The sequence below is a fragment of the Maniola hyperantus genome, chromosome 7, assembly GCF_902806685.2.
Source record: "Maniola hyperantus chromosome 7, iAphHyp1.2, whole genome shotgun sequence".
Classification (NCBI taxonomy): domain Eukaryota; kingdom Metazoa; phylum Arthropoda; class Insecta; order Lepidoptera; family Nymphalidae; genus Maniola; species Maniola hyperantus.
The window spans coordinates 7,607,664-7,634,354 of record NC_048542.1 but is presented as its reverse complement, the minus strand read 5'-3'; the positions used below and the strand labels follow the sequence as shown (position 1 = coordinate 7,634,354).

Sequence of the window (26,691 nt, the reverse complement as noted above, 5' to 3'; positions counted from 1 at the left end):
AAAGTTAGAGGTGCGTGCCCGGGATCGAACCCCCGACCTCCTATTAGAAGGCGGACGTCCAAACCACTAGGCTATCACAGCTTTTTTCACACAATAATATAGTCTCCAATAAATTAAATTATTTTTTAATTTTTAGTGTTTGTGGTTATTGAAGTCTGTTTTTTTGTCTTTTTTTGAGTCAGTTGCTCTTCCTGATTTATATTATATTGATCAACTAGGTATTTTATTTACAATAATCAACTATACAATTTGGAAATGACATTACACTTTTTTTTTTAGGGTTCCGTACTTCAAAAGGAAAAAGGAACCCTTATCGGATCTTTTTGTTGTCTGTCTGTCTGTCTGTCTGTTTGTCTGTCTATCGAGAAACCTAGAGGGTTCTTCCCGTTGACTTAGAATCATGAAATTTGGCAGGAAGGTAGGTCTTATAGCAGACATGAGGGGGAAAATCTGAAAACCGTGAATTTGTGGTTGCATCACAAAAAAAATCAAATGTGTTCATGAACAAATAATTACTATTTTCAATTTTCACAGTAAGATAACTATAGCAAGTGAAGTAACATATGAAAGGGCTTTACCTGTACATTCTAAAACAGATTTAATTTATTTTTATGCATAATTGTTTTTGATTTATCATGCAAAATGGCGAAAAAAAACAGCTGTAGTACGGATAACGGAACCCTCGGTGCGCGAGTCCGACTCGCACTTGGACGGCTTTATTCGGGGGCTATTAGCTGTTAATGCGCTGAAAACGCGTCCGTGTCACTAAGTCGCGCGTTGTCTATACAGACTCGAGAGAAAAAATTCAGGAATCCAAAAAAAACGCAGCTTTTCCTGTATTAAGTATTTCAGTCGTCTCCAGTTAAATATAGAGTTTACCTTTCGTTATTTTGCCCAGTGTATGCTCACTGCTCAGTGTTTTCGGCAGGCCCTTGTTGGTCGCACGTCGTGTCTCGATCGTTTCGCGCAGACTGTTTATTGTGTGTAAATCTTTATAATTTTCGATCGTTTGTGTTGAATATGCTACTTTTAAAAGTTTCTTCATAGATAAATAATGCAAAATTTAGTTTAGGCATTACGTATGATTGTAACTTAAGTATGTATTATCTTTTTTAATAGTTCGCTTCGTTACTTAGTGCTCTATTATAGGTATATCAATCAAACTACCTAAGTAAATACTAATTAGCATATATCGTAAAATACCGGTTTTCCTTGTATTGGTTTTTATTATTGTTTAGTTTCCATTCTAAAAACGGTCATGCGAGAATAGGTGCTAAAAGTTAAACAAAACACTACCTGTACAGATTACGCCGGCCGTGAGTTTTTGAGGTTCCGTATCCGAAGGGTGCCAGCGGAACCCTATTACTAAGCCTCCGCTGTCCGTCCGTCCGTCTGTCTGTCTGTTTAGGTTCAAAGTCATTCTCATGAATTCTCATGAAAGTTCAGTCTTACATGATAACTTAATTTTAACATAATGAATTTATTATCAAACTTCGCCATTAACTTAACAACACATAATAAAATTCCGAATTTGCCGCCTCGAAAATCAAATCACTACCCATATTATAAATGCGACAGTGTGTTTGTTTGTTGGTTTATTGGTTTGTCCTTCAATCACGTCGCAGCGGAGCAACAGATTGACGTAATTTTTGAATGGGTGTAGTTTATGACCCGGAGAGTGACATAGGCTACTTATTATCCCGGAAAATCAAAGAGTTCCCACGGGATTATTAAAAACCTAAATCCACGCGTACGAATCGGGGGCAACAGCTAGTATAATAATAGTAATTAAAAATGTTATATTTTCTGGTGTGATGGTACGGAACCGACACGTCCGACTCACACTTGACCTATTTTAATTTCTGTGTCTGACTATCCCGCCTTGGCTTTGCTCGGATGCAATTTCTGAATATCCTTTCTTAGGGTATCTACTTTATAGGAGAAACAAGATGCTTTGCGAAAACAGCGACTTCGTACCTACCGTCTGCGAGTACTTATTCCTATTTAATTTTCCGGGATAAAAATATCCTATTTCCGTCTCCAGGATGCAAGCTATCTGTACAAAATAGATGATGCCCGCGACTTCATTTAGGTTTTTTAAGAACCCCGTGGGAACTTCTCGATTTTTCGGGACAAAAAAAGCCTATGTGCATACCCGGGATACAAGCTAGGTATCTCTGTACCGAATTTCGTTAAAATTGGCTAAACGGATGGGCCTTGAAAAGCTAGCAGACAGACAGACATTACTTGCAAAATCTCAAGTTCCATGTAATCGTTAGCGGCGCGAGATGGCAGCAGCGTGGCTTCGTAGCGGTAGCGTTCGTTCTACGCTTCGTAGTGTGAACGCGGAGTGTCATTCCGATTTCCGTTTGTCATCATCAAGTCATCGCCGGGACACTAATGAGCACGGGTCTTGTATTGGTATTGTATATATATACAGTGGACCCCCGGTAATCCGGCCCCTGTCTAATCTGGCACCCCCTGTAATGCATGATTGAACAAGTTATAACTTGTACGCACCAACCACCACTATTGTGCTCTCGACACTAGGGTTTTGATTCTGATTGCTTAGTTTGCAGTGATGTGGTTATCATAATTCATAACTCTATGTTAGTTTGAATTTGGAGTTTGAAGAAGATAGCCGCTCGGTGTAGCGTATCATTGTTTTCTGTTTATTCATTGTGTATTAAGTATTCGTACCCAGTAATGATATATTAGGCCGCCTAAATCGTAATTTGTCGGATTACAAGGAATAAATTCTGGACTATAGGGGGTTTAGGTAGTACAAATTCGATAGTCCGTCACAGCCCTGCAAAACGTTTGTCGGATTACCGAGGGTCCACTGTATATACATACCAGCAGTGGCGTGCAGCTCATAGAGGCATAAATGCACTGCTTACCCCAATTGTAATAACTCAATGCATATTTTTCATTTTGACCTGTATGTAAACAGGTTCCTACCTAACTAATGCCTACCCTGGCTTCGAACACTGTGCACGCCACTGCTGATACCAGGCATTCAGTTTGTACGATTTTTGGGTAGCGTCGCGCGTTTTTTAACCAGGACTTCATAATTAATTACAACCTGCAGTACGTAGCAATACCTTACTAGTACTTATATTAATCATTTCATTTTAAGGGATGAATTGCGTTATGAATATCTACCAGTCTATATACAGTTGTATAATTTATAAAACATAATGTTTACATAGCGACCCTAGCTAGTCCCGAAAAGGGACGAATCAATATTTCTTCAGGATTATCTCCTTTAATATTTGAAAAGGTTGCGTACCTAATGCATATTAGATAAGAACCTAATAATACCGTTATAAACAGGTACTTATATAATATTGTGGTTGAACAGATTTCTAACGTTGTAATTTATCATTTCTTTTATGTATAGGCAGGTACCTAAGTAGATAATATAAATCTTGTTTTATGGAAATTAGTTTTCATTGGTTTCCTTTAATTCCGACTCTACATTAATGGCATTGTCTTTGTGCCTGTAGTAGACTGCACGATGTCGGAGTGAACTAACTAGGGTATGTTGCCAACTCATAAAAACTTTTCTAAACTTTACTCATAGTTATTAATATTCAGTAGGTAGGTATTTATTACCTAAGTGTAAAAAATGTAGGAATTTATTTCTTAACGTTAGGTACTTACCTACCTACTTTATCAATACAGAGATAATAACTAGGTTTCCGTCGTCGATAACCTATTTTCACAACGGAGCTGCTCGGTAAATGTCAGGCTATAATAAGCCCCAGGGTGATCATTGATCAGCGATGACACAATTCATTATGAGACACGTATTAGCTAACTATTTAGACAAACTAGGACTTTTTGTTATACTTAAAACTAACTAGACGATGCCCGGGACTTCGTCTGCGTGGATTTAGATTTTTAAAAATTTCGTAGGAACTCTTTGATTTTCCGGGATAAAAATTTGCCCATGTCAATTTTCTGGGACGCAAGCTTCTGTAAAAAAATCAGATAAACTGGTTAAACAGATAGGTCTTGAAGAATCCCGTGGGACATCTTTGATTTTCCGGGAAGTAAAGTAGGTAGTTTTATGTCAGTTCCTGGGATGCTTATCTTTGTACCAAAAACTCGTCAAAATCGTTTAAACGAGGGTCGTGTAAAGCTAGCCTGAGCCAATTCACTATATTCATTTACATACTTGGATCAATTGAGATATCCAAAACAAACCCAACCACAAAAATTCGAATAGGTACAGAAGTGGTAAAAGAACCTGAACTTGTCGCTATGCAGATGACTAGTAAAGCATCAGTGTGCGTTATTGAAAAACAGACGTTAGTTGAGAATTAGCAGACCGGCCCTGACTTCGCTTGAGAGAGAGAATTTTTGTAAATCGGTGAAGGGGTAAAATTTCCTAAAATTCTAAAATACGCTTAAAGGCTTAGTACCAATTTTCATGAATATAACTTGAATGACAAAAAATCTGCTGGTTCAGGTGTTAAAGAACAACTGAAATACCATTTCTATTGAGTATCAAGTATTTCGAATACTATGGACCACCCCAAACCTATTGAGTAAGCTAGGAAGGAGCACTTGTTTCAAAGACGATTCACGCATTCGCCATTTATTCTATTTTATGTAAATTTTAATGATTAAAATTCACGATTGGATACCTACCTATCTATTACTTAAGTATTATCGTTCTATTGTCAGCGTGTGGGTAAGACTAACGATTCAGAGCAAGCGATGATTCAATTATTATTTATGACGTTGATAAAGTAAATTTTTGGGTTCGCAAAAACTAACTTCTACAACATGTACAATATATTATCTTTTGTCCTCGACTTTGGCCGTGGTAAATATATAATTTATAGCCTATGTTATTTCTGGATAAAGTTGCTTTCTAATGGTGAAGGAATTATTAAAATCGATGCAGTAGTTTCAGAGTTTATCGATTGCAAACAAACAAATCTTTAATCTAAATTATTAGTATAGAAAAGTAAATTTTTGGGTTCCTTGGGACTTTCGTTAAAACTAACGTGTTTTTTAAAACGAGCTTTTATGACATAAGAGTAGAGCCTTAGAATTATGCACAGCCTATTCTTTTAAATCTTATCCTTTGAAATATCTCATGGTAAGTATGTATGTAATGGTTTAATATTGTCTTTTCCAATCAATGGTCTCTGCAGTATGGTCTAGTTTAGCTACATATTTTAATATTCAATAACTCGATGTAGAAATCGTCATTCTACATAGATAACTGGATCGCGGAACCATTGAGGCGTAAACCGCTCAACTTGGCATGTTTTCTTATCAACAATTTATTATAATCTTCGGGTGTTAGGTACCACTTCAGTTCATCATGCGAAAAGGAGTGGAAGTGTTTACATTTGAGCGCATTTTCTTCGTGTTTTCATGAGTTATTTGTGAAACTATGTACCTAAACTTGTTTAAAGTGTGTGCCTCGTTATAAATATTTGGTGTTGTCTCGTATAATCTTACTTTGCTGCTGATCGAAATCTCTTTAAAACAAATCCAATAAGAACTTACTTACATGTTGCAGAGTCAGCCAGTAGGTAATGATAAAATCCATTTATGAAGTAGGTTCTAAATGATGTCCGCGACTTAGCGTGGATTTAGATTTTAAAAAATCTCGTGGGAGCTCTTTGATTTTCCGGGATAAAAAGCAGTCTATATATTCGTATACGGGATGCAAGCTATCTCTAGTCTCTACCAATTAGGTGATGCCCGCAATCCTTTCACGTGGATTTAAGTTTTTTAAGCATTTTTGATTTTCCAGCTGACTCTGTACCAAATTTCGTCAAAATCGGGCTTAACGTGAAAAACGAATAGACAGACAGACACACTTTCGCATACTTATAATATTAGTATGGACTAGGTAGAGTTTGATAAAAATAGTTTGAGATCTTTATTTAGCTATTCAACACAAAATGAGGTTCGGAAAAGTCCTTCTGTTTTAGTTAGGCATCTATTATAAAATATTGACTGAAAAGCAAATTGAAAAATATAATGACGTGAACTTTAGAAACGTTAAATGAATATATAATGCGTTAGGTATAAGCACTATGTCAAATATAATACCTAATACTTACTAACAAGTGAATAGTGAAAAGTTACATAAAATGTTGCCAATTCGTAAAATCGCCCATCGAACATGTTTCTTTATCAGCAGAACTGTGTACATGACATGTAAGTAGTTTTAAGACTGTAATATTTCGGCCTTTCAGAATTTCCCAACCCACATTTTCACATTTGACTTAAGGTGCGTTTACATGGGCAATTTCTTTCAGCAACTATTGCTCGGCAACACGTAGGTATGGATCAATCTGGAGCAATTACTCGAGCAATCTGCAGAAAGGAGATCGCCCGTGAACGGGGGCCCTCTTTTGTGGCGTCGAGTCAAAACTTAAATTATTTTTTAAAAAATGTGTTATTTTTGTACGATTATGTTTTTACGACTTTTCTTTCACTATTATTGAAAATATCCACAATTACAGTTAGAATCTTTAACATCCATTTATTTTGAAGAATTATTAATTAAATATAATCTCAATATCAGCAACATAAAAAATAAGATTTCTTTGTAACCAGGGTGAATAAATGGAAATCGTTTTCAGAATATAAAAAGGTAATTATTTGTCTACAAAATAAAATTAAAACCATGGTGACATAACAACTATATTAGGGGGGGCCCAAAGCTCCTAAGAAAATGGGCAATGGGAAAATGGAATTAAAATGCGGAAATTGTTTCGGCAGACGGCAATATTGTTTCTATAATTGCTCCATATATTCCATATTACTCAATGTCGCCGCCGAATATCCAATAGTCCATATCATCACTCAATAAAGATGACTTTCGGTTTTGTTGAAATGCTCGCACCCAAATCTTTCTTTTCCTCTCCTTTTTTCGTTTTAAACTTCATGATAATAAAAGCACTAAGTACATACAAGCCGCTGCCAGTAAAACCTCGTCCATTACCAGCGACTACTATTGAACTAAATTGTTAGTGTAGGAATGTATTGCCTAGTTGTCTATGTTACTCCATATCGATGTATGTTACTCCATGTCCCTCAATAGGTACGATGTGATAAGAAAGCAACATAGTAGTTTTCAGATATGTACTGAATTAAGTTATTGCTCCTTGATGTCGTGACCTCATAATTGACTCGTCTAGAAATTTCAATTGCACGTGTAAGCTCACCTTTAGGTACTTATCTAAATATTAGCAGATGAATTTAATATGTCCAAAGGCAAAAGGCCAAGAACGTCATATTATGGGAAAACAGTTCTCTTTTAATATGTACTTAGGTAAATAATAAGTAATAAATAGAACTTATATCAATTCAAGTATCCTAAATAATGCGCAATAATTATTTAAATAACATTGACATGATGTAATTTCTGTTTCCAAAGAACTACGTATACCAATATAATTTTTCATTAGAAATTCCGTATTTTTGACCATGGGCGAAAGATCTTTGCACATAGAAAGTTAGGTACCTATGTATTTTAAGATAATTTTATCAAAAGGAAATTGTGCCCTTTGACTTTAGTAACTTATCTAACAAGATCGAAGTATTTTACTGCAATGCGATTCAAGACTAGGACGTAATATTATTACCTACGCTTCATTGACCAACACATTTGACATTGTTTAGGCCATTGTCTGCCACGCTGGCCCTGGCAGACTACACTTGCAGGTTTTCTCACGATGTTTTCCTTCGCCGTTAAAGCAATTAGTGATATTTAATTGCTTAAAGTGCACATTACTCGTGCGTGCCCGGGATCGAACCCCCGACCTTCCAAATAGAAGACCGGACCACAGGCTATTCACATCAATCAATGTATGGCAACTAGTGTTTCTTAATGCTACGTCGTGACTACCACCGCCGGGTCGGAATGAAGATTCGGCAAGAAACTCTGCAGTTGCTCTTTTCAAATCATAAAGTCATTACCGCCCTCACCACTTGAAAATATGGGTAATGTTAATTTATTTGTCTTCTATAGGCTGCTGCGGATGTTGCTCTGCCCTACGCCCACGATACAAGCGTCTCGTCGACAACATCTTCCCAGCTTCTCCACAAGATGGCCTGGTTAAATCCAACATGGAGAAGCTCACTTTTTACTCGCTCTCCAGCCCGGAGAAGCTCGACAGGATTGGAGAGTATCTGTTCCAGAAGGCTTCACGGGATATTTATAGGCGGAGACATGGGTAATATTTATAGCAAATACAATATGAATCTACCGTTAGCGATATCGTCATCATCATCAACCAATAGACCGAATTAAGTCAAAGGACCCGTACGAACAATGTATCTTCGTTGAGACTGAGACTGACAAGTCTTGAGAAGTCAGTGACAACCGCTCTACGAAACCGAATTTACCAATTATCCCTTTCTAAAGTTCGATGTGTCATCTTTCCTGCTGGGTACTTTAAACTGTTATACTGTGCCAAGGTTCAGGAATACTTCAAAAATACCATTTTATTTATTGATTTTTTTTTCAATATTTTAGGTTCGTAATAATAGCAATGGAGGCGATGGATCAACTGCTCTTAGCGTGCCATTCGCAGACCCTTAATCTATTTGTGGAGAGTTTTCTCAAGATGGTGCAGAAGTTATTGGAATCTACCGATCCGCAGTTGCAAATTCTCGCCACACAGAGCGTAAGCATTACTTTTAACTAAATAGGCATCCTGACTACTATCACACTAAAATAGCTGATGATGCAGCCTAAGGTAGTCTTTTTTTGAAGTCCCAATATTATGATTGGCGGGAAACTACTACTAACCGAGTACATAATATAGGTACTCTAACTCATCCAGGGTACGGCGATTACGCACTGCACTTCCGTCATCCGAGTTCTATCCGTCATCCGTAATTTAAAAAACTGCTATATGACTGCATGGATCATTATTCTTTGTCCCAAAGTTTCTTGCATTATGTCACTAATTGCGACACATTTTTTAATATCGCTCAAACTTTGCAAATTCAGTATGTACCTATTTTTAATATACTTTCTTACAATAATTTCGTTGAGCCCAACCCTACCTACGGTTTTCTTAAAGTTTTTTAGGATACGTCATACATTATAGGCATGTTTCCTAAAATATGTAATTTATTTGGCAACTAATTGTAAAGCTAGGAGTTAGTACGACGATAATGCAACTTTGAACCTACGACCTTTATTTCTATTAGCTGTTTGACCGTCTTTGTATTATTGATGCTTCACTTATAGAGAGAGAGCCAGCGCGTGCCAGACGTTCGTTATTTAATAAAAGCTGAAACTTTGTCAGCGTATTGTCCTCAGCTGCATAACGTGATTTCTAATACAATTCCAAAAAATATAAAAATTAGACTTCATAATTTAACGTAATTTTTTACATCTTTATTACCTGTTATATCCCAAAGCCACCATGACCCAAACAAACGTTCCTCCCAGTGTTGGGGACAATACGCAGATTCACAGCTTATAAGGTAGGTACACTTACGATTGTTTTGTTATCGACAGTTCGTCCGCTTCGCAAACATAGAAGAAGACACACCGTCCTACCATCGCAGATACGACTTTTTCGTATCGAAGTTTTCCGCGATGTGTCACAGCAACCACAGCGACAAGTCGACAAGGGATAACATACGACTGGCTGGAATTCAAGGCTTACAGGTATCTATTTTATTTTATTTATTAGGAACACACACAATACATTAATTTAACACAAACTACGACACTTATAGACAAACACAGGCTGATAAATGTATCTATAAAATGTGTACACAGCATTTGCAAAATATCTAGACAAATAAAAAGAACTTAACTAACTACTTAACTAAACAATTAATAATTAAGTTACTTAGGAGATGAACCCACCGTAAAATGATAAGAGCTTTTTTTTGAATGCAGTAGCTAATCTACTTATTGTTTTATTAAAATATAACTTTTTTTAATTGTTTTGATAGATTTAAAAGTAGCATCATCTTTCTACAGTGTTCCCTAGGCTATAGAAGCTTTTTATTTCAAACAATATTAATTTTTTTTAAAGCAATTAATACAATTTATATACCATGAAAAACCAACAAGAACTTGGGACATACCTTGTACACAGTGGCGTGCACAGAGTTTGAAGCCAGGGTAGGCATTAGTTAGGCAGGAACCTGTTCACTGGCAGGTCATAATGAAAAATATACATTGAGCTTCAACTGGGGTAAGCAGTGCATTTATGCCTCTATGACCTGCACGTCACTGCTTGTACATTATATAAGGCTGCATACTGATTAGGAGCATTCGCTTGTAATATAACAGCTCAGATTCGACTATTACATTGCGCACTTTTGTACCTGATGACTAATACAATTACTCTTAAGAAACTGAAAACTGTTGTTTTGAGTGAATGTCACAAAATCAAATGTTCTTCTGGCCAGTACTGCACCACATCATTGTAATGTAGAATAGAATAGAATAGAATATATTTTATTCAAGTAAACTTTTACAAGTGCTTTTGATTCGTCAACTACAATTTAATTTACCACTGGTTCGGAATGCCATTCCTACCGAGAAGAACCAGCAAGAAACTCGGCGGTTGCTCTTTTCAAGTGATCAATTTACAATATTATTATAGGTGCCATACTGTACAAGTAATTGCAGCCACGTGTATTGCTGGAGCGAGTCAAATACAAGCTTTTTTACCATTTACATAGTCTTCGACTGTATAATATGCTTTTTGTGGAAGCATATTTTTAATAGATTTTTTAAACCTGTGTTGTGCACAAAATGCACAAAATTCCAAATTGTTACATTACAATGTAATTGCTCCTGCCTAATGATTCGCTAACTCTGTGTCTAACACTGAATGATAGCCACCAAGCTTATTTGACATATATTTTTAATCCCTTGAAGGTTTGCTACGAGAAATTACTTTAATATCACTCTGAAGCATCAATGTAGAACCAACCAAAGTCAAATGAGCTCGGTGGCTCTTATTCAGTGTTAGACACTGAGTTAGCGAATCACCCTGCTGGACAGTATAATACTATTATTATTCGTTACAGGGTGTGATAAGAAAAACTGTGTCCGATGACTTAGTTGAAAACATTTGGGAAGCTCAGCATATGGATAAGATTGTACCGTCGCTTCTGTATAATATGCAGGTATTTGTTAATCACTGCATTCACTTAAAACTTATTTATACTACACTAGCGATGCGCCCTGGCTTCGCACGGGTGTTCAAAATAATATAACACAAAATATTAAACTATACATATAAACTTTTCTCTTGAATCACTCTATCTATTGATGAAAACTAAGCGGATCTAAGTGTAGACAGCGGGAAGCGGCTTTATTTTATAAGATGTTGGTAGAGATTGTAGAAAATTTTCTTTAATTTTCTCTGTAATTTTGTTAACAATAAAGTTCTTTCTGTAATTTGGTTAACAATAAAGTTGTTTTAAATTAAATTAAAATCTAATTTCAGACTGCAGAAAAGTACGAAACCGTGTCGTGCATGGAAACTGACACTCGAGACGGGATAGAGGAGGATCCGCCGCGCCTGGCCGAGGCGTGCTTGCGGGAACTGGTGGGCCGAGCGTCCTTTGGACACATACGAAGTGTACTACGACCTGTACTCACGTGAGTGCACTTGAATAAGTTTATTTTAGGTTTTACTAGCTGATGCCCGCGACTTCGTACGCGTGCATTTAGATTTTTTAAAAATCCCTTGGGAACTGCTGAAAATGATGCTTCTAATCATTAATAATATATAGCATTTTTATACTTAAGGAATATTTTTGTATGCAGCCATTTTGATCGACACGAACTATGGGTGCCGAACGACTTCGCCGTGCACACATTCAAGATCATTATGTTTTCCATTCAGGTAAAAAGTCATTAACAAATAATTTAACTACCTAATACCTACAATAATAAAATCTTCTTAATGATATATAACACAAAATGTTTGTACTTAAGTCCGTTAAGACTTTGAAATCAATGTCACTAGAATCTTGAGTGTTATATTATTACGTATAGGCCCAGTACTCATACAGTGTAGTGGAGGCACTAATGCAACACCTGGACGTGGGCGCTCCGGGCAACGCGGACGCGCGCGCCCGCACCCGCGTGCGTGCGGCCCGCGCCGCCGTGCTCAGCAACATCGTGGCCATCGCCGCGGGGGATAGTGTCGGTGAGTTTTATTACACAGAATAATAATAATAATGTCTTCCCGCCCGAATTCCAGCCACGGCGGCCAATCTCCAAAGAGATTAGTCAACTTGTGCTATAAGACCTGTCTACCTGCCTTTCAGGATTCTAGGTCAACGGGAAGTACCCTGTAGGTTTTCTTGACACGACAGACAACAAAGTCATCCTATAAGGGGTCCTTTTTTCCTTTTGCGGCACGGAACCCTAAATAATCACAACCCAACTGTTTTAACGCAAACTTTACCTACTTAATGAAATTTCAAATGTGTTAGGTTTCTTTAAAAATATTGATTAGTATTCAAAATAATAACGTAATACCATACGTTGATTTGCGTTGTTAAAACATATCACTTTTAAGTATGCCCCGCCTGTAAATGTGGATTGGAACAGCATGCTCGACTTGCAGAGGCCATGGAGAACACTCTTAACAGTACCTTGCAGATACAGAGTGATCATTCCGCTAAAACGTTTAAATCAATAGCGAACGTTGGGAACAACATAGAATAAAAAAAATGATTACTTTCAGGTCCATCTGTATTGGAGATTATAAACAATCTTCTCACAAACCTACGTGCTTCTGTCGCCAGAGATTCTGAGGTAAAAACAAAATTAAAAAATTAAAGAGTTAGTATTATCAATCATTATAAATTGAGTCTATTTTCGAAGTACAAAAACGATGACAAAGTACAATCTTTAAAGTTTGAAATGTTTATTTTCAACAGAAAGAATCCGACGAAAGATTATACCAAGAGGCACTTATCAATGCCCTGGGAGAGTTCGCAGACCACTTGCCCGATTTCCAGAAAATAGATATAATGATGTTCATCGTGAGCAAGATCCCCAGCCAGCGCGGCAAGGGCACTAAAGCCGACGCCATGCTGCAGAGCATTCTGCTCAAGTCCTTGCTAAAGGTAAATAATCCTTATAACAAGGGACACTTAAATAGTCCTTCGGTCATTAAAATACAAGATATGCTGTCAGAGTGTCTGAAAAATGAGTGCTTACCCACTGACAAATTGCGCTTTTTTTAAATCATCGATATCTATGATGACTACTGATGATAGTAGACAGACACAGCAGTAGAAATTAGTAGCTAAGTAGGTATATATTTAATCGATATTAGAAATAATCGCCATATTATACTTTGGCTGTAACATACCTATAACGGGTCAAATTGAAATCTATACCGAAATGGGAATATTATGCCTATATTATATTGCCTAAAAGAGCAACCGCCGAGTTGCTTGCAGCTTGTTGAGTTGCAGTCTTGCTGGTTCTTCTCGGTAGGAAAGGCATTCCGAACCAGTGGTAGATGCATCCGACTATTTGATAGTACTTGTAAAAGTTTATTTGAATAAAAAAGATTTTTATTTTATTATTTATTTATTTATTAAGATTGAGCTCCGGTAATACCGTGGTCAATCACTAGAGTGGCGGCGCGGGAACCTCAAGCAGAAAAAATTCTTTGCACACCCGATAATATATCTAGTGCCCAATAATAGGACCTTGTACAATAATCCTTTATATTATGTTGTAGGTGGGCACAACGTACAAAACGACCGAGCTAAGCAAGGCGTTCCCCGCGGCTTTCCTCGAGGCTTTGCTGCGCATATCCAGCACCGGCGAGAGCGCCACGCGCGCGCTGCTGCAGCGCATCCTGCACACTCTGCTCGACCGCAGGGGCAACGCCACTGCGCTCGTCACGCCCACGTGAGTTTTTACTTCTTAAGGCTATAAACATATAATCTATCGCGCAAATGACTTGCTAGTATGGCCGCCCGAATATATATTATTACTATTATTCTTCTTCTTTTCGAGTCGACGGTCACCTCAAACACGGGCAGCCCAAAAAGCCGCAACCGCGATTGCTCGGTCGCGGTCGGTATTACTATTATTAATAATAATAATTATTAATATAAGTACTATAATATTAGGTTGACGCCTGGTTGACGACGAAGCGAAAGGCGATACGGTGATGATCCCTTTCCGAGTAGATATGTGCTATCACTTTTACTTACGAGTAAGGGATGATTTATGCCAACACGTGGTGAGCGCGGCCGTGCCACGTAAAATGCTTCATATAAAATGTTCGTGATGTTTTGAATCCGTGCCTTGTCCGCGCCTCGTACCTGGCACAGCCCGCGCCCGCCACGTGTTGGCATAATTCATCCCTTACTCGTAAGTAAAGTCTGAGCAAAGTCAATTTTCCTCTCTATAGATCTCAACATTAAACCTTACTTGTTCTATTTGTCTGCAGCGTGGACTACGCAGAGTTAGGTCTTATCGTCGAGAAGTGTTCCCGTCCAGATCTTATTTTCATCAGCAAGCACGGATACGCCATTTTCAGTTCCCTATACGATGGTAAACATTCTTTTTCTCACTTTAATTTTATTATGATAGATTATACAAATGCGCCAAAAAATTGGTTTCCTCTATCCTCGAAAACTTAAAACTTTTATATGAATTTAACTGTACAACTAAATTCTTATACAATTTCAATATACACAAACAGAAACTTATCGTATTAACACCTTATTTCACATTCACCAGAACTTTATTGGATTACTAGCTGATGCCTGCGGCTTCGTACGCGTGGATTTAGGTTTTTAAAAATCCCGTGGAAACTCTTTGATTTTCCGGGATAAAAAGTAGCCTATGTCACTCTCTTAAACTATACCCATGCAAAAAATCACGTCGATCTGTTGCTCCGTTGCGACGTGATTGAAGGATAAACCAACAAACCAATAAACCAACAAACCAACAAACCAACAAACAAACAAACACTTTCGCATTTATAATAGGGGTAGTGATATGGCTACTTCTTTCGGTCTTTTAATACTTTGTTAATCTAAGTATATCCCGTAAAGGTTAAACCTGGCTTTGTTTTAGGTCTGCAACTGGAATCCAATACGGCAGAGAACGTCAGTGCAATCTACACTACTCTGGCATTGTTATGCATCGAACTCGCTTCCGAGGAAACCGTCTGTGACATGCTGCAGTTGATACTATCGTAAGTCTATTTGTTTTTAAAAGACGTTTAATGATCTGAGGAGCTGGCGATCATCGTGAGCCTGTGGAGGTCCATTGCTGGACATAGGCCTTCCCTAATAAGCGCCACCCCTTCCATATTTAGCCACTTCGTACCAGCCTCTTTATATTGTCAGTCCATCGTGCTGGAAGGCGCCTTACGTGCTTATTACGAATTCTCCACTTTAGGACTTTTTGGCTCTAAAACATGGCCTATCTACTGCCACTTCAGCTTGCTAAAAATTTGTGCTATGTCGGTGGCCTTGGTTCTCCTTCGGATCTTCTCATTTTTTATCTTATCCCTCGGGGAAAGTACTAATTAGTTTTATCTAACCCTATAAAAAAGTGTCTCAACCTTGCTGAACCTCGATCAGCGTCCCCATTCTTCATTCCCAACGATTCATTCCCTTTCTGATGATTTTCCAGCATTCAGCATTCGGCGATGTCAAACCCGGTGCTGTCGACGGCGCAGCAGTGTCAACTGCATGCCATCACCATCGCGCTGGCGGCCCTGGTACCGCACGTGCTGCTGCTGCCGCGGCTCGCGGAGTACATTGGCCAGGTGAGATCCTTGTGGCGAGTCCGGTAATGTCGACGGCACAGCAGTGTCAACTGCACGCCATCACCATCGCGCTGGCAGCCCCACATGCTGCTGTGTGTGCACACACGCGCGCGCACACACACGCATGCACGTACACACGCATACACACACACTACGCGAGTACAGTACGCGGCAGAAAATAATATACATCGACCTTTAGAAAAAGATAGCGGTTTTGTACAGTATTGACTCTGAAAATTGAAAAAACGTCACATAGGTATACTCATACTCACAGAGAGACAACGCCCTTTAAAGCCGAACTCTCATTCTAAACGTCGATGTACATTACTTTCTGCCGGGTACTGTATTGAAAACCATCGACACCTAACCTAACTGATAGGTACTACACATTTTGATTTCTATTAACATATTTCACATGTGCAAATATCTTTTGTTAGAATTAGAAGAAATCTTGCTCATCGCGCTCTCGTATCTTGATAAAGCTGACTAAAGAGCTTCCAAGACGGTCAAGCACCGTCTCGAAAGCTCTTAAGACTATGTCAGATAATCGTTTAGTTGTTTAGCGTGGTATTGTCATTTTCTTTCTCAGAGTGATTTCTTTGCAGATAATTGAAGCTCGCCGTGAGGAGGCGCCACACCTACTGCCTCCTCTGGAGGAGACGTATGAACATCTCTCCCCCAACAAGATGCCCAATAAAATGCCCTACCTCATGATTGACCAGGTAAATAACAACGTATCACTATTAAGAGTACAAGAAACCAAAAGCTTAACGTGCTATAATGCGCTTTGCAATTTTTATTGCAACTAGCTTATGCTCGCGACTTCGTCCGCGTGGACTACACAAATTTCAAACCCCTATTTCACCCCCTTACGGTGATTACGCACTGCACTTCCGTCATCCGAGTTCTATCCGTCATCCGTGAGAATACCAGTGATTATCTACGAAAAATTAACTTCTTTTCACGGATCGGATGAATGCGTAGCCGCCGTTAGGATTTGAATTTCCAAAAATCCTTTACTAGCGGACGCCTACGTCATAATAGCTATCTGCATGCCAAATTTCAGCCCGATCCGTCCAGTAGTTTGAGCTGTGCGTTGATAGATCAGTCAGTCAGTCAGTCACCTTTTCCTTTTATATATTTAGATTTGCCATTATGCACTGTGAGGTCTACATTTCTCGAGAATGCTCCAGTGTCGGAGTGAAACGTGCGTCGAGTAATCGAGTGTTTTATAGGGTCTGTCTGAGTGGTGTTGCGTGGTGGTGGTGCATATTGCTTGCTTGGTGGCTGGCTTCTCCGGTATGTTTAGCAGTGGGAGGGCGGGTGGTGCATATCGTATGATGCATGGTGCCTGTTGCACCATACAGATTTGTCTGTTTCAGCGGATTGTAGCAACTTAAGCTTTTGTGTTCCTTATATGTCACGGACTTCCGGAATATGAAGGCGAAACAAATACAAGTGACACTAATGAAGCTTTATTTGTTTGAATATGGATGAAATATTGAAATAATATTAATTTATTTCTTACTTACAGATGGCGCTTGGTGATTGTCTAAAAGCTCACGGCATAGAAGCGAGTAGACTGCAGAGTGCATCTCCATACAGTGGGGGAGTCAATCTTGCACACAGACATAGCTGGGTTGAAGCGGGTATGTGTTCCTAATAACTTTCATAATGAAAGAATAGGTGTTCGATTAAAATAAGCTTACCAATTTTTAGATTAAAAATGATTATAAAAATTGATTGCTGACTCGAAATGGTTAGCGCCCACTGAGATTTTTGACCCAATCTTTTGTACTTACGTAACCGAGAGACCGCTATACTAACCTCTTTCCACGGATAGGGTATATCCTTTAATAAAATCCCGCAAACTATTTTGGACTTACCTTTGCACAAGTTAAAAAAATCTATTAAAAATATGCTCCTGAAAAAAGCATATTACACAATTGAAGATTATCTAAATGATAAAAGAGCGTGGATTTGACCTGCAGCTCGTTCCGGCAACGCACAAGACTGCAAATACTATTTTATACATGGCATAATCTTGTACCTATATCAAATATTTGAAAAGAGCAACCGCCGAGTTTCTTGCTGGTTCTTCTCGGTAGGAAAGGCATTCCGAACCAGTGGTAGATGCATCCGACTATTCGTAAGTACTTGTAAAAGTTTATACGAATAAAAAAGATTTTTTTTTTAATGAGTAGTGTAACATGCATGATGACTACTAGTCAATTCAGCGACTTTTATCAATCGTCAATACGCTTGCTTAGTAAAGGGAGCTTGTATGAAATACACAAATGTGACGTCATAAACTTTTAACATAATATGACGTACATCGATAATTTAAAATTGTTTAGCAAACTTAAACTAACAGCGAACGTGGATTTTACAAATTTTGAAAGACCCTGTATTTAGTAGTTCCTAAGAAATAATTTATTTTAGTTATAGTCATACCAATTGACATCCGGCAATTAGTGGCATCTGGATACTCAGACTGGATACAAAATGCCGAGGATATGTAACATTATCTAAAAGATGTGTGTGTGGGTTTGTGTGTTGATGAATAGTTAAGCATATTATACAGTCGCAGACTATGTAAACGATAAAAAAGCTTGGATTTGACTCGCTCCAGCAATGCACGAGGCTGCAATGGCTTGTATAGTACTGTCTAATAACATTGTAAATTGAAAAATTAAAAAGAGCAACCGCCGAGTTTCTTGCTGGTCGGTAGGAACGGCATTCCGAACCAGTGGTAAATTAAAACTACCTGACTATTCATAAGCACTTGTAAAAAGTTTACATTAATATTCATCATCATCATCATGAACAATCCATAGCCGGCTACAGACAGAGCACGGATCTCTGTATGAGAGGGATTGGCCATGCTCCACCACGCTGGCCAAGTGCAGATTGGCAGACTTCACACACCTTTGAGAACATAATGGAGAACTCTCAGGCATGCAGGTTTCCTCGCGATGGTTTCCTTCACCGTTAAAGCGAGTGAAATTTAATTTCTCAAAACGCACATAAATCCGAAAAGTTGCCCGGGATCGAACCTCCGACCTCCTGAATAGGAGGCGGACGTCGTAACCACTAGGCTATCGCAGCTAGTGAATATTATAATATTAGAGTACTCGTTTTCAGGAGCTGCGCAAGGCCGAGACAGCTTGGCCGACATATCAGCGGGGCCGAACGCTGAGCTGGTTGACAGCGCCAACAGCTCGCCAGGCGTGCAGCGGGTAAGCTATTAACTACTATTTTCTATTGCTCATACGGTTGTATCGCACGTTTTGTAGTAAAGCGTCCATTAGAGTTAGACGATAAGTCAATCATGACTGTGAGATTCAGATATTTGTTATACCAACCGAAGGCAAAGCTATTATAAACTCCAAAACGCAAAGATATACATTTGGATTTTAAAAAGTGAAGACATATTAGTACGATTGTGTTTGATACGCATACGCGTAGTGGCAGACTATATACAGTACGCGGCCAAAAGTAATTTACATCGGCCTTTAGAATGACATTCCGGCTTTGTATAGCGTTGTCTCTGTCACTCATACCTATATGACGTTTTGATAGTGACAACGCTCTACAAATCTGCCATCTTCTAAAGATCGATGTACATTACTTTCGGCCGCGTACTGTTCGGCATGGTTTTTACGCATCTTTGGGTCATACCAACGAGATAGCTTTAAAATATGGCAGCCCGTTGCCAATTTAATGGTTCAAACTTACTTGAGCTGCACTGCGCGACGCGGCGCGGGAAATGTTTTATATGAGTTTGTATGGAGCGAAGCGCACTTGAGTGACGCGGCGCGGCAAATATAGTTTATATAAGTTTTAGTAAGTTTATACGCGCAGCGCAGCATAGATTCGTTTGGACCTTTATAGAGGTTTTGGCCGACGGTATATTAGCCGTCAATCACAGCAGTAGTGACTGGCAGAATAATTGACAACAAAATCTAACATCTGGGACCTGGGTATTTCAAAATCATTGTCCAAGATAATGCCAATAAAGAGGCATGTTTTATAAGTTTTATTTGTGAGATAAAAAAATACAGAATTGCTTACACTGAAAATGTCGGACGTACTTCGTATCATCAATTTTCCACCAATCCGTTATATTTAAACCTTGATCCGTTATACAGCAACCTCAATACGACGATCTGGATGAAGAGTACAGAATGTTCATTGAGAAGTATAATCACAACTATCGGCCTTCTACGCAAAACTATGGGGCATACGTAATATATTATTATTCGTTTTTATGTTTATGATTAGGTAGATAGGTTTTTCCTTTATTTCGAATTCATAGAAATAAAAAAAGACAGGAAAGTATCGTAATATTATGTGTATACAATGTGCCCCATAAAATAGACGGTAAATTATTTTTATTAAGAACAATATTATTCCGCCCCGCACATCCGCTTAGCCCCCGCGCTAACCCGGTGTGGGATGGCGCGGCTGACGTGCGGGTGTGCGGGGCGCCCCCCCGCCTCATACCCGATTGCTATCTCGAACTGTCGCGTACTAAGATACAAATGTTGAAGAACGTTTTCTATGCAATGCGTTTTAGATTTCAATTACTATTCAAAAAAAATTATATCTACACATTCAATAGGAATGGGTTTTAGGCAATCCATAACAATTTTGTAGGTTTTAGATTCCTGTAGATTTTTGTATCCTATCATCGTCCCCATCCTCATATACCTACCTGTCCAGCGAAGCGATAACGAATTCTGGCATTGGGGCCACGAAGAAGCTCACAGCTCTTCCCGTGACATAAGAAGAGAAAAACACGACACGGTATATTATTATTGTTCCATCCATTAACTAAGGGATGATTTAATGCTATTACGTTGCGAGCGCGAGCAGTGCCACGTTCGAGGCGTGTACGAATGAACATCATTTTATATGAAGCATCCGTATTGATGAGACACGGACGAATCACGAACGCCACACGGTGAAGCATAAACAGCGTCTTATAAAATGTTCATGATGTTTTGAATCCGTGTTTCGTCCGCGCCTCGTACGTGGCATGGCTCACGCCCGCCACGTGTAGGCATAAATCATCCCTAACTCTGATAATAATTATTATCGTGGTACTTTATAGCCGTAGCGTATAGATTTTTACACGCTATGGCCGCTGGAGCTAGAGAAATTGTCACATGTTTCCATTTGGACGCCCGAGCGGGCCCCAAGCGTGTCTATGGAAGCCTTAGCTGCTAAAAATGAGAAAAGCCAGCTGAAAAGAAGAGATAGTTCAGGCGAAGTTTTTAATACAACAGTTACAAGATGGTCAGTTTTTTGGAAATTTCTAGATGCAATTTTGAAACTGCCAAGTATCTTTCACGCGTAATCCGGTGGATAAAAAAAAACATTAATCTACGTCATAGTATGCTGATCTACGGTTGTCAGCAAATTGCAGTTTTATTTCCCATTTACGAGCTATTCAGTTCTTCTCCTACAGTAAAAGAAAAGTTCTGACACACTCAGTGACTCATCAACGCCCAGCCCTTGGAACTAGAAATAAATTAATAATAATTGTACCTACTCATTTTTGGGCGAAAGACTGGCTTCCCACAGCACAGGGAATTCTAGTTTGGGAGCCAGGAATCTTGCATTGCTACTACCACAGTTCACGTAGTGTTTACCGTGTAAATTTTTATCATATAAAGATTATTATATTATTATTATTCCTATAAAATGTATTCATAAGAAAATACAGGTGGCATATATTTTGCACAAAGGTACCCTAATTGGTAGACTTAAGTGAGTAGACAAGGGGTAAGGTTGGATTTTCCGGAATTCCCTCGGGAGCGAAGCGGCCGCTAGTAATTGAATATAACTTTCAGCATCCATTGCAATTGGAGAACGTAAGCCTCGAAGCGCTTCGCCGCGCCGCCAGCGGGCCAAGCGAAGCAGAAAAGCGCGAAGCGGAACGACGCAGGGTCACTCTCAACAACGCCTTCCGCACCGCGCCTTTTGATCATCTGCTTCACTTGACACAACCTAAGGTAGGCGTTTCTATTTATTTGTACTTCCATTCTATCTTTTGTATTGCCCAAAACTTCTGGTACCACGGGAGACAAGCGCTGTGCCTGTGTTCCCGCCACAGACACAGCAAATGCTTGAGAGGAGTCCATTTTGATACCACACACCACGCATCTTATTTTGAATGATTTATTTTTAATTATACTATCTGTGGCTCCAAATAAACACTTTTCTTTCTCCTTTCTTTATATAGTTCATCACCTCCATCAGAATTCTTGTCACTATCTTTTTCCTTAAAGGCACCTTTTGCCTTCTTCCAGTTGCTTCCATCCTCTGTCCATCGAGAAGTTTTGGTATGTTCGTTGCTAGACCCTCCCGAATAATATTGCAATAAATAATCAATAGATGATTTAGATTCGACGACTTCGACTGGTTATAATTTGAAAAGTTTTTAAACTTTGCAATATTCTATCGAGTCTATTATAAATGAACATACCAAAAGATCTGATGGATAGAGGGTGAGATGGAGTGAGAGAAGGTAAAAGGTGCCTTTACGTTTTTTGCTAATATTTGCATTAAAGGTTTATATCGATTATATCTCTAGTTAGGTAGTAGTTAGTATAAAACTACTAAAAACTAGTAGTCAAGATTGGGATAAAGAGAAATTTCAAAAGCTGTTGTTACTTAAAAATCAGGTTACCTATCTGCTATTTCTATTGCAGTACGAGATAAAAGACAAACTCGAAGAGATATTCAACTCTCTCTCCGAGGAGCCTCTGTTGTCGGGCGTGGGGGGGCTGGGGGTGGGAGGCAGCGGGTCGCCGGGCGCCAAGTGCCACTCGCAGCAAGTGCCCGCCTATACCAAGTACTTCCCGGAGCTGTTCCTGTACTAGTGAGTATTCCTCATCTCCTCATTTCCTTATCTTGCTCAACTCTCTCCGAGAGCCTCTGTGGTCGGGCGTGGGGTGCTAATGGGTTACCGGGCACCACTAGTGAACCTATGTTAATTGGGTCAGACCGTTATGGAGTGGAGACCGTCTACCGGGAAGGCAGTGTGGGACCTTAAACTCGATATACTAATGACTAAATTAGGTGGTGGAAAGTCAGGGTAAGAAATATGAAATTTGATGAGTTTGTTGTGGGCTTCTTGGTAAGCAATGTGTGAGTTTTGTAATGTATTTCACAATTTCTTAGTGAAATACATTACAATTTCAATCCATGTGACGTCACAGTCGGAATTAACATGGCGGCTACGGTGTAATGCGTTTTGGATATACTTTGTAGAACAGATGAAATAGTGGTATCTTTAAAATTAATTATATAATTTTATAAACTGAAATTAGCATTTTTCAATTACTTATTGCTTATTGCTATATAATACGATCTTGTTTATAAATTTTCTCACTTGGTATAAAATTCCGTGTTGACAATCACAAAGTGTACAATGGTACCTATCTACCCAATTTGAACAAATGATTTGAGTTGCTCACCTGTTATTTTATTGAAGTCTTAAATCGTATTGACTACAATCGAGTATTTGTTGCATTTGCAGATGGCCGACAGAACGAAATGGGAGACGTAATAATAATTGCAAGCAATTAAGGTACTCAAACTGTAGCTGCTTCGATACACAATATTATTACTTATTAGATATTACAATATTCACGTTCGCTTCCAACACCTAATGTAAACTAATATCTTTATTTATTTATTTCATTCCACTAATGAATGATTTGATTGAGGCTTTTGATGTACTAAGTACTATCACATAGTAAAGCTATGCAATATATAGCTATTGATTATTTATGGACAATAATGCAGATCCTGGTTGAATAATAATAGCGTCGATTCTGTTGTTTCTCTCTAAACTAAATGTAGATTATCTGCATCTCTTTCATTTTAATATTGCTAAAAAAGGACGGAAAATGAATTTTAAATTTAGAGACTAAATTTTAGTGCGCTCTACAAATTTAAACAATATGCTCACGATTGACACGTAAAGTCACGAGGTTTGACAGTCCTAACTAAATTAAACAAGGTTGTCCTTTTCTTATTACATTCATAAGAATAAGATGCAAATGCTCTAAAATTTAGTTGCGCTACGAATCAGTATTACTAACAATGGGTCACTAAAACTTGGCAAAGATTAACATATTCACCAAAGCAGGTTCTTCAAAAATTAGAGTAAATGATAGATTTTTGACAGAGAGAAGCTTGCACCAGACAACAGTTTATTTATTTATTTTATTTTTATTTTTTATTGAATGGTGTGTATGGACCCGGAGCAAACTAAGATGTTCCTTACTCATAACTATAGTTTGGACGATTATATTATGGTGATACGGGTGATAGAAATGGTGACGAGTAATGAACAGATAATGATACCAGTAAGAGAACTTAGATCATAATATTAAAATGATATAGAATTATGCTCTATTCTCAATAAATTATATTAAAATATTTTATATAAATTAATTAAATTTGAAATTGTGAAAGATTTTACTTGAATTGAATTATAACAGCTAAGTATAAAACATAGAAACAATTCCCATGCTCCATTATGGTGTAACGAAAACTCTACCGACATTTTTAGTTTTTCAGTAGAAAATCGTCTTCTGTGTTTTATCCTTCGCTGAATTTTGATCGTTAGATTGAATTGAAATTTACGAAATTATGCGATATTATCAAATCTTAATAAAATAACAGAATGGTGTTTATTTGGTTGTACGCGTATCTTAATTACCGGTTTAAATAAAAAGTTAAAATTAAATAAATACCTACTGTCCTTTTAACATTATTCTCTGCGGAAAAAATAAAACAATTTTTGACCAATCAATTGAAATGTTAATGTACAGCCGAGTAAGCTCCATTATGCCTTAATATGAGCGTAAGAAGAAACGATTAAACTAAATATAGACTAATAAATTAGTCTTTAGTAATTATTCTAATAGGTTTATCAGACTTGTATTAATTTTTACATCGTATACATTACATTCCAAAAAACCCCTAATGATGTATTCGAGATATTAATATAATGGAATCTCTTGTAGGTATTTAATAGCCAAATATTAATTTATGTAATCGGTAATAAAAAATCTGTTTAAAATTACCGCCTCAATAAAAAAAACTTACTGACTTTCTTACCGATTGCAATGAAATGGACACAAAACTACTAAGCCTCATTTTTGTATTATAATTTTTTTGACTTCTGTAGTATTTAATAATTACGTATTATATTAAAGTTTATCTACACTTGGAAGGCGAAATAACTGCAAAGTACGTAGTTCTATAGTACTTTTAAATCTGGCCCGAGGTATTTTTATCTAGATATTCTTAAATATTGGTAATCTGTTATATTAATTAGAATCGCATAAAGTACTATGTTTGTGAAATAGGTATCTTTTCTTTTATGATATGCATACGAACAAATAGCTAAACAGCATTTTTATAATATTATTAATTAGCTCAAATATATTATTCTTGAGGTGCGTCCAAACTATATAACATGTTTTAGTAGTGAGGATTCTTGCTTAATAATGTGAAACAATGTGTTTTATACAGTAAATCTTTGATGACATGTTACATAGTGTGGACTCATGTTTACTTACATAAGGACCAATTTCTGTAGACGTCTGCAATATAACAAAAAAGTCGACTTTCCATGTTCAAAAACAATTTTTTAAAAAAGTACCTAGTACCTACCTACTCAGCCGAAGTTAGTACGTAGATAAGTATTCGCGAGCTAAGTCGTTATATTGGGTCAAGAATCAAGATCGGTTCACATTATGCTAGCTTAAGCCATATCAAGTCTAGTGATGCAATAATCCAGCGCCGTATTGCTGAAACCTTCAGTTGTGTACACTGTACGGTAATGGTGTATACAACGTTAGTTTTAGCTAACGCAAAAATCTGTTTTAAAATGTACAAGTAAAGCCCTTTCATATGATACCCCACTTGGCATAGTTATCTTTGAAAATACTAATAAGTATTTGTTCATGAACACATTTTTTTCTGTGATATAACCACAAATTCATGGTTTTCGGATTAATTCCTTTACTTGTGCTATATGAGACCTACCTACTTACCAAATTTCATGATTGTAGGTCAACGGGTAGTACCCTATAGGTTATGACAGACAACAAAGTGATCCTTTCCTATAAGGGTTCCTTTTTTCCTAATAAAGCACTGGAAAAATATAGACCACACCATTCATTCATATCCAACTGGAATGAACTAGATTTAGCAGCTGGTACAAAGTGAACCGGCCATTATAGTTCCCATAGCGTTCTAAATTTTACCATTATAGTCATCTAGCTACGGCCTGAACTTATAACATGCATTTCTATTGACCTTATACTACTGTTCTTCTTCTTCGCTCTGGGCTGGTTTCCGCACTTAAACGTTTCCGTCTGATTTGCGTTTATACTACTGTTATCTTAGTACTTAATGTTATATAGACGTAATTAGGTTGTGTTCAAACAATAATAAATGTGGTTCGGACGATATGGATTGTTTTATTTTCATTTATCTCCTGACAAAAGTGAATTTTAGTTTACTGCTTTTATCTGAGGTTAGCTGCAGGTCTGCAGCAGAGCAGAAGCGAAGCGTTTCGTACCCGAAGGGTGCCAACGTCAACAAATATATTTTTTAAAATGGCTGCTATGAATTAAAATGTTTCTTGTACGACGGTACGAAAACCTTTGTGTGCAAGTCCGACGCGCAGTACTCGCAGTTACTCGATTTTTTCTAAAACGGTTAGTGCACGTATTTATGAAGAACAAAAACGCGTGTTCAAGCCTTAAAGCTACATATTTTTGTTTCACATACAAATTCGGAAGGGTGCCAACAGGGTCCCTGTTTCTAAGCCTCCGCTGTCCGTTCGTCTGTCTGTCAGCGAGCTGTATCTCAG

At 37.9% G+C, this 26,691-nt stretch overlaps 1 protein-coding gene across 4 annotated transcripts in view; it reads left to right on the top strand.

Annotated features, from left to right (window-relative positions):
- Positions 1–26,287, top strand: part of stmA (Protein EFR3 homolog stmA) — a 32,902-nt gene extending 6,615 nt beyond the window's left edge. For 2 of the 4 annotated variants that reach the window (XM_034969968.2, XM_034969970.2), the window contains exons 2-20: positions 8,012–8,216; positions 8,519–8,669; positions 9,515–9,667; positions 11,050–11,148; positions 11,472–11,626; positions 11,795–11,873; positions 12,026–12,179; positions 12,723–12,793; positions 12,919–13,107; positions 13,734–13,906; positions 14,454–14,557; positions 15,086–15,206; positions 15,650–15,785; positions 16,391–16,507; positions 17,320–17,434; positions 18,930–19,024; positions 21,644–21,805; positions 22,505–22,674; positions 23,335–26,287. In XM_034969968.2, coding sequence (XP_034825859.1) covers positions 8,012–8,216; positions 8,519–8,669; positions 9,515–9,667; positions 11,050–11,148; positions 11,472–11,626; positions 11,795–11,873; positions 12,026–12,179; positions 12,723–12,793; positions 12,919–13,107; positions 13,734–13,906; positions 14,454–14,557; positions 15,086–15,206; positions 15,650–15,785; positions 16,391–16,507; positions 17,320–17,434; positions 18,930–19,024; positions 21,644–21,805; positions 22,505–22,674; position 23,335 — 2,450 coding nt within the window. In that variant the 3' untranslated portion in view covers positions 23,336–26,287. Of the gene's footprint in view, positions 1–5,197; positions 5,438–5,919; positions 6,193–8,011; positions 8,217–8,518; positions 8,670–9,514; positions 9,668–11,049; positions 11,149–11,471; positions 11,627–11,794; positions 11,874–12,025; positions 12,180–12,722; positions 12,794–12,918; positions 13,108–13,733; positions 13,907–14,453; positions 14,558–15,085; positions 15,207–15,649; positions 15,786–16,390; positions 16,508–17,319; positions 17,435–18,929; positions 19,025–21,643; positions 21,806–22,504; positions 22,675–23,334 lie in introns of those variants that run through there. The other 2 variants (XM_069499630.1, XM_034969969.2) reach the window with 2 other exon arrangements.
- The last annotated feature ends 404 nt before the right edge of the window (positions 26,288–26,691 follow it).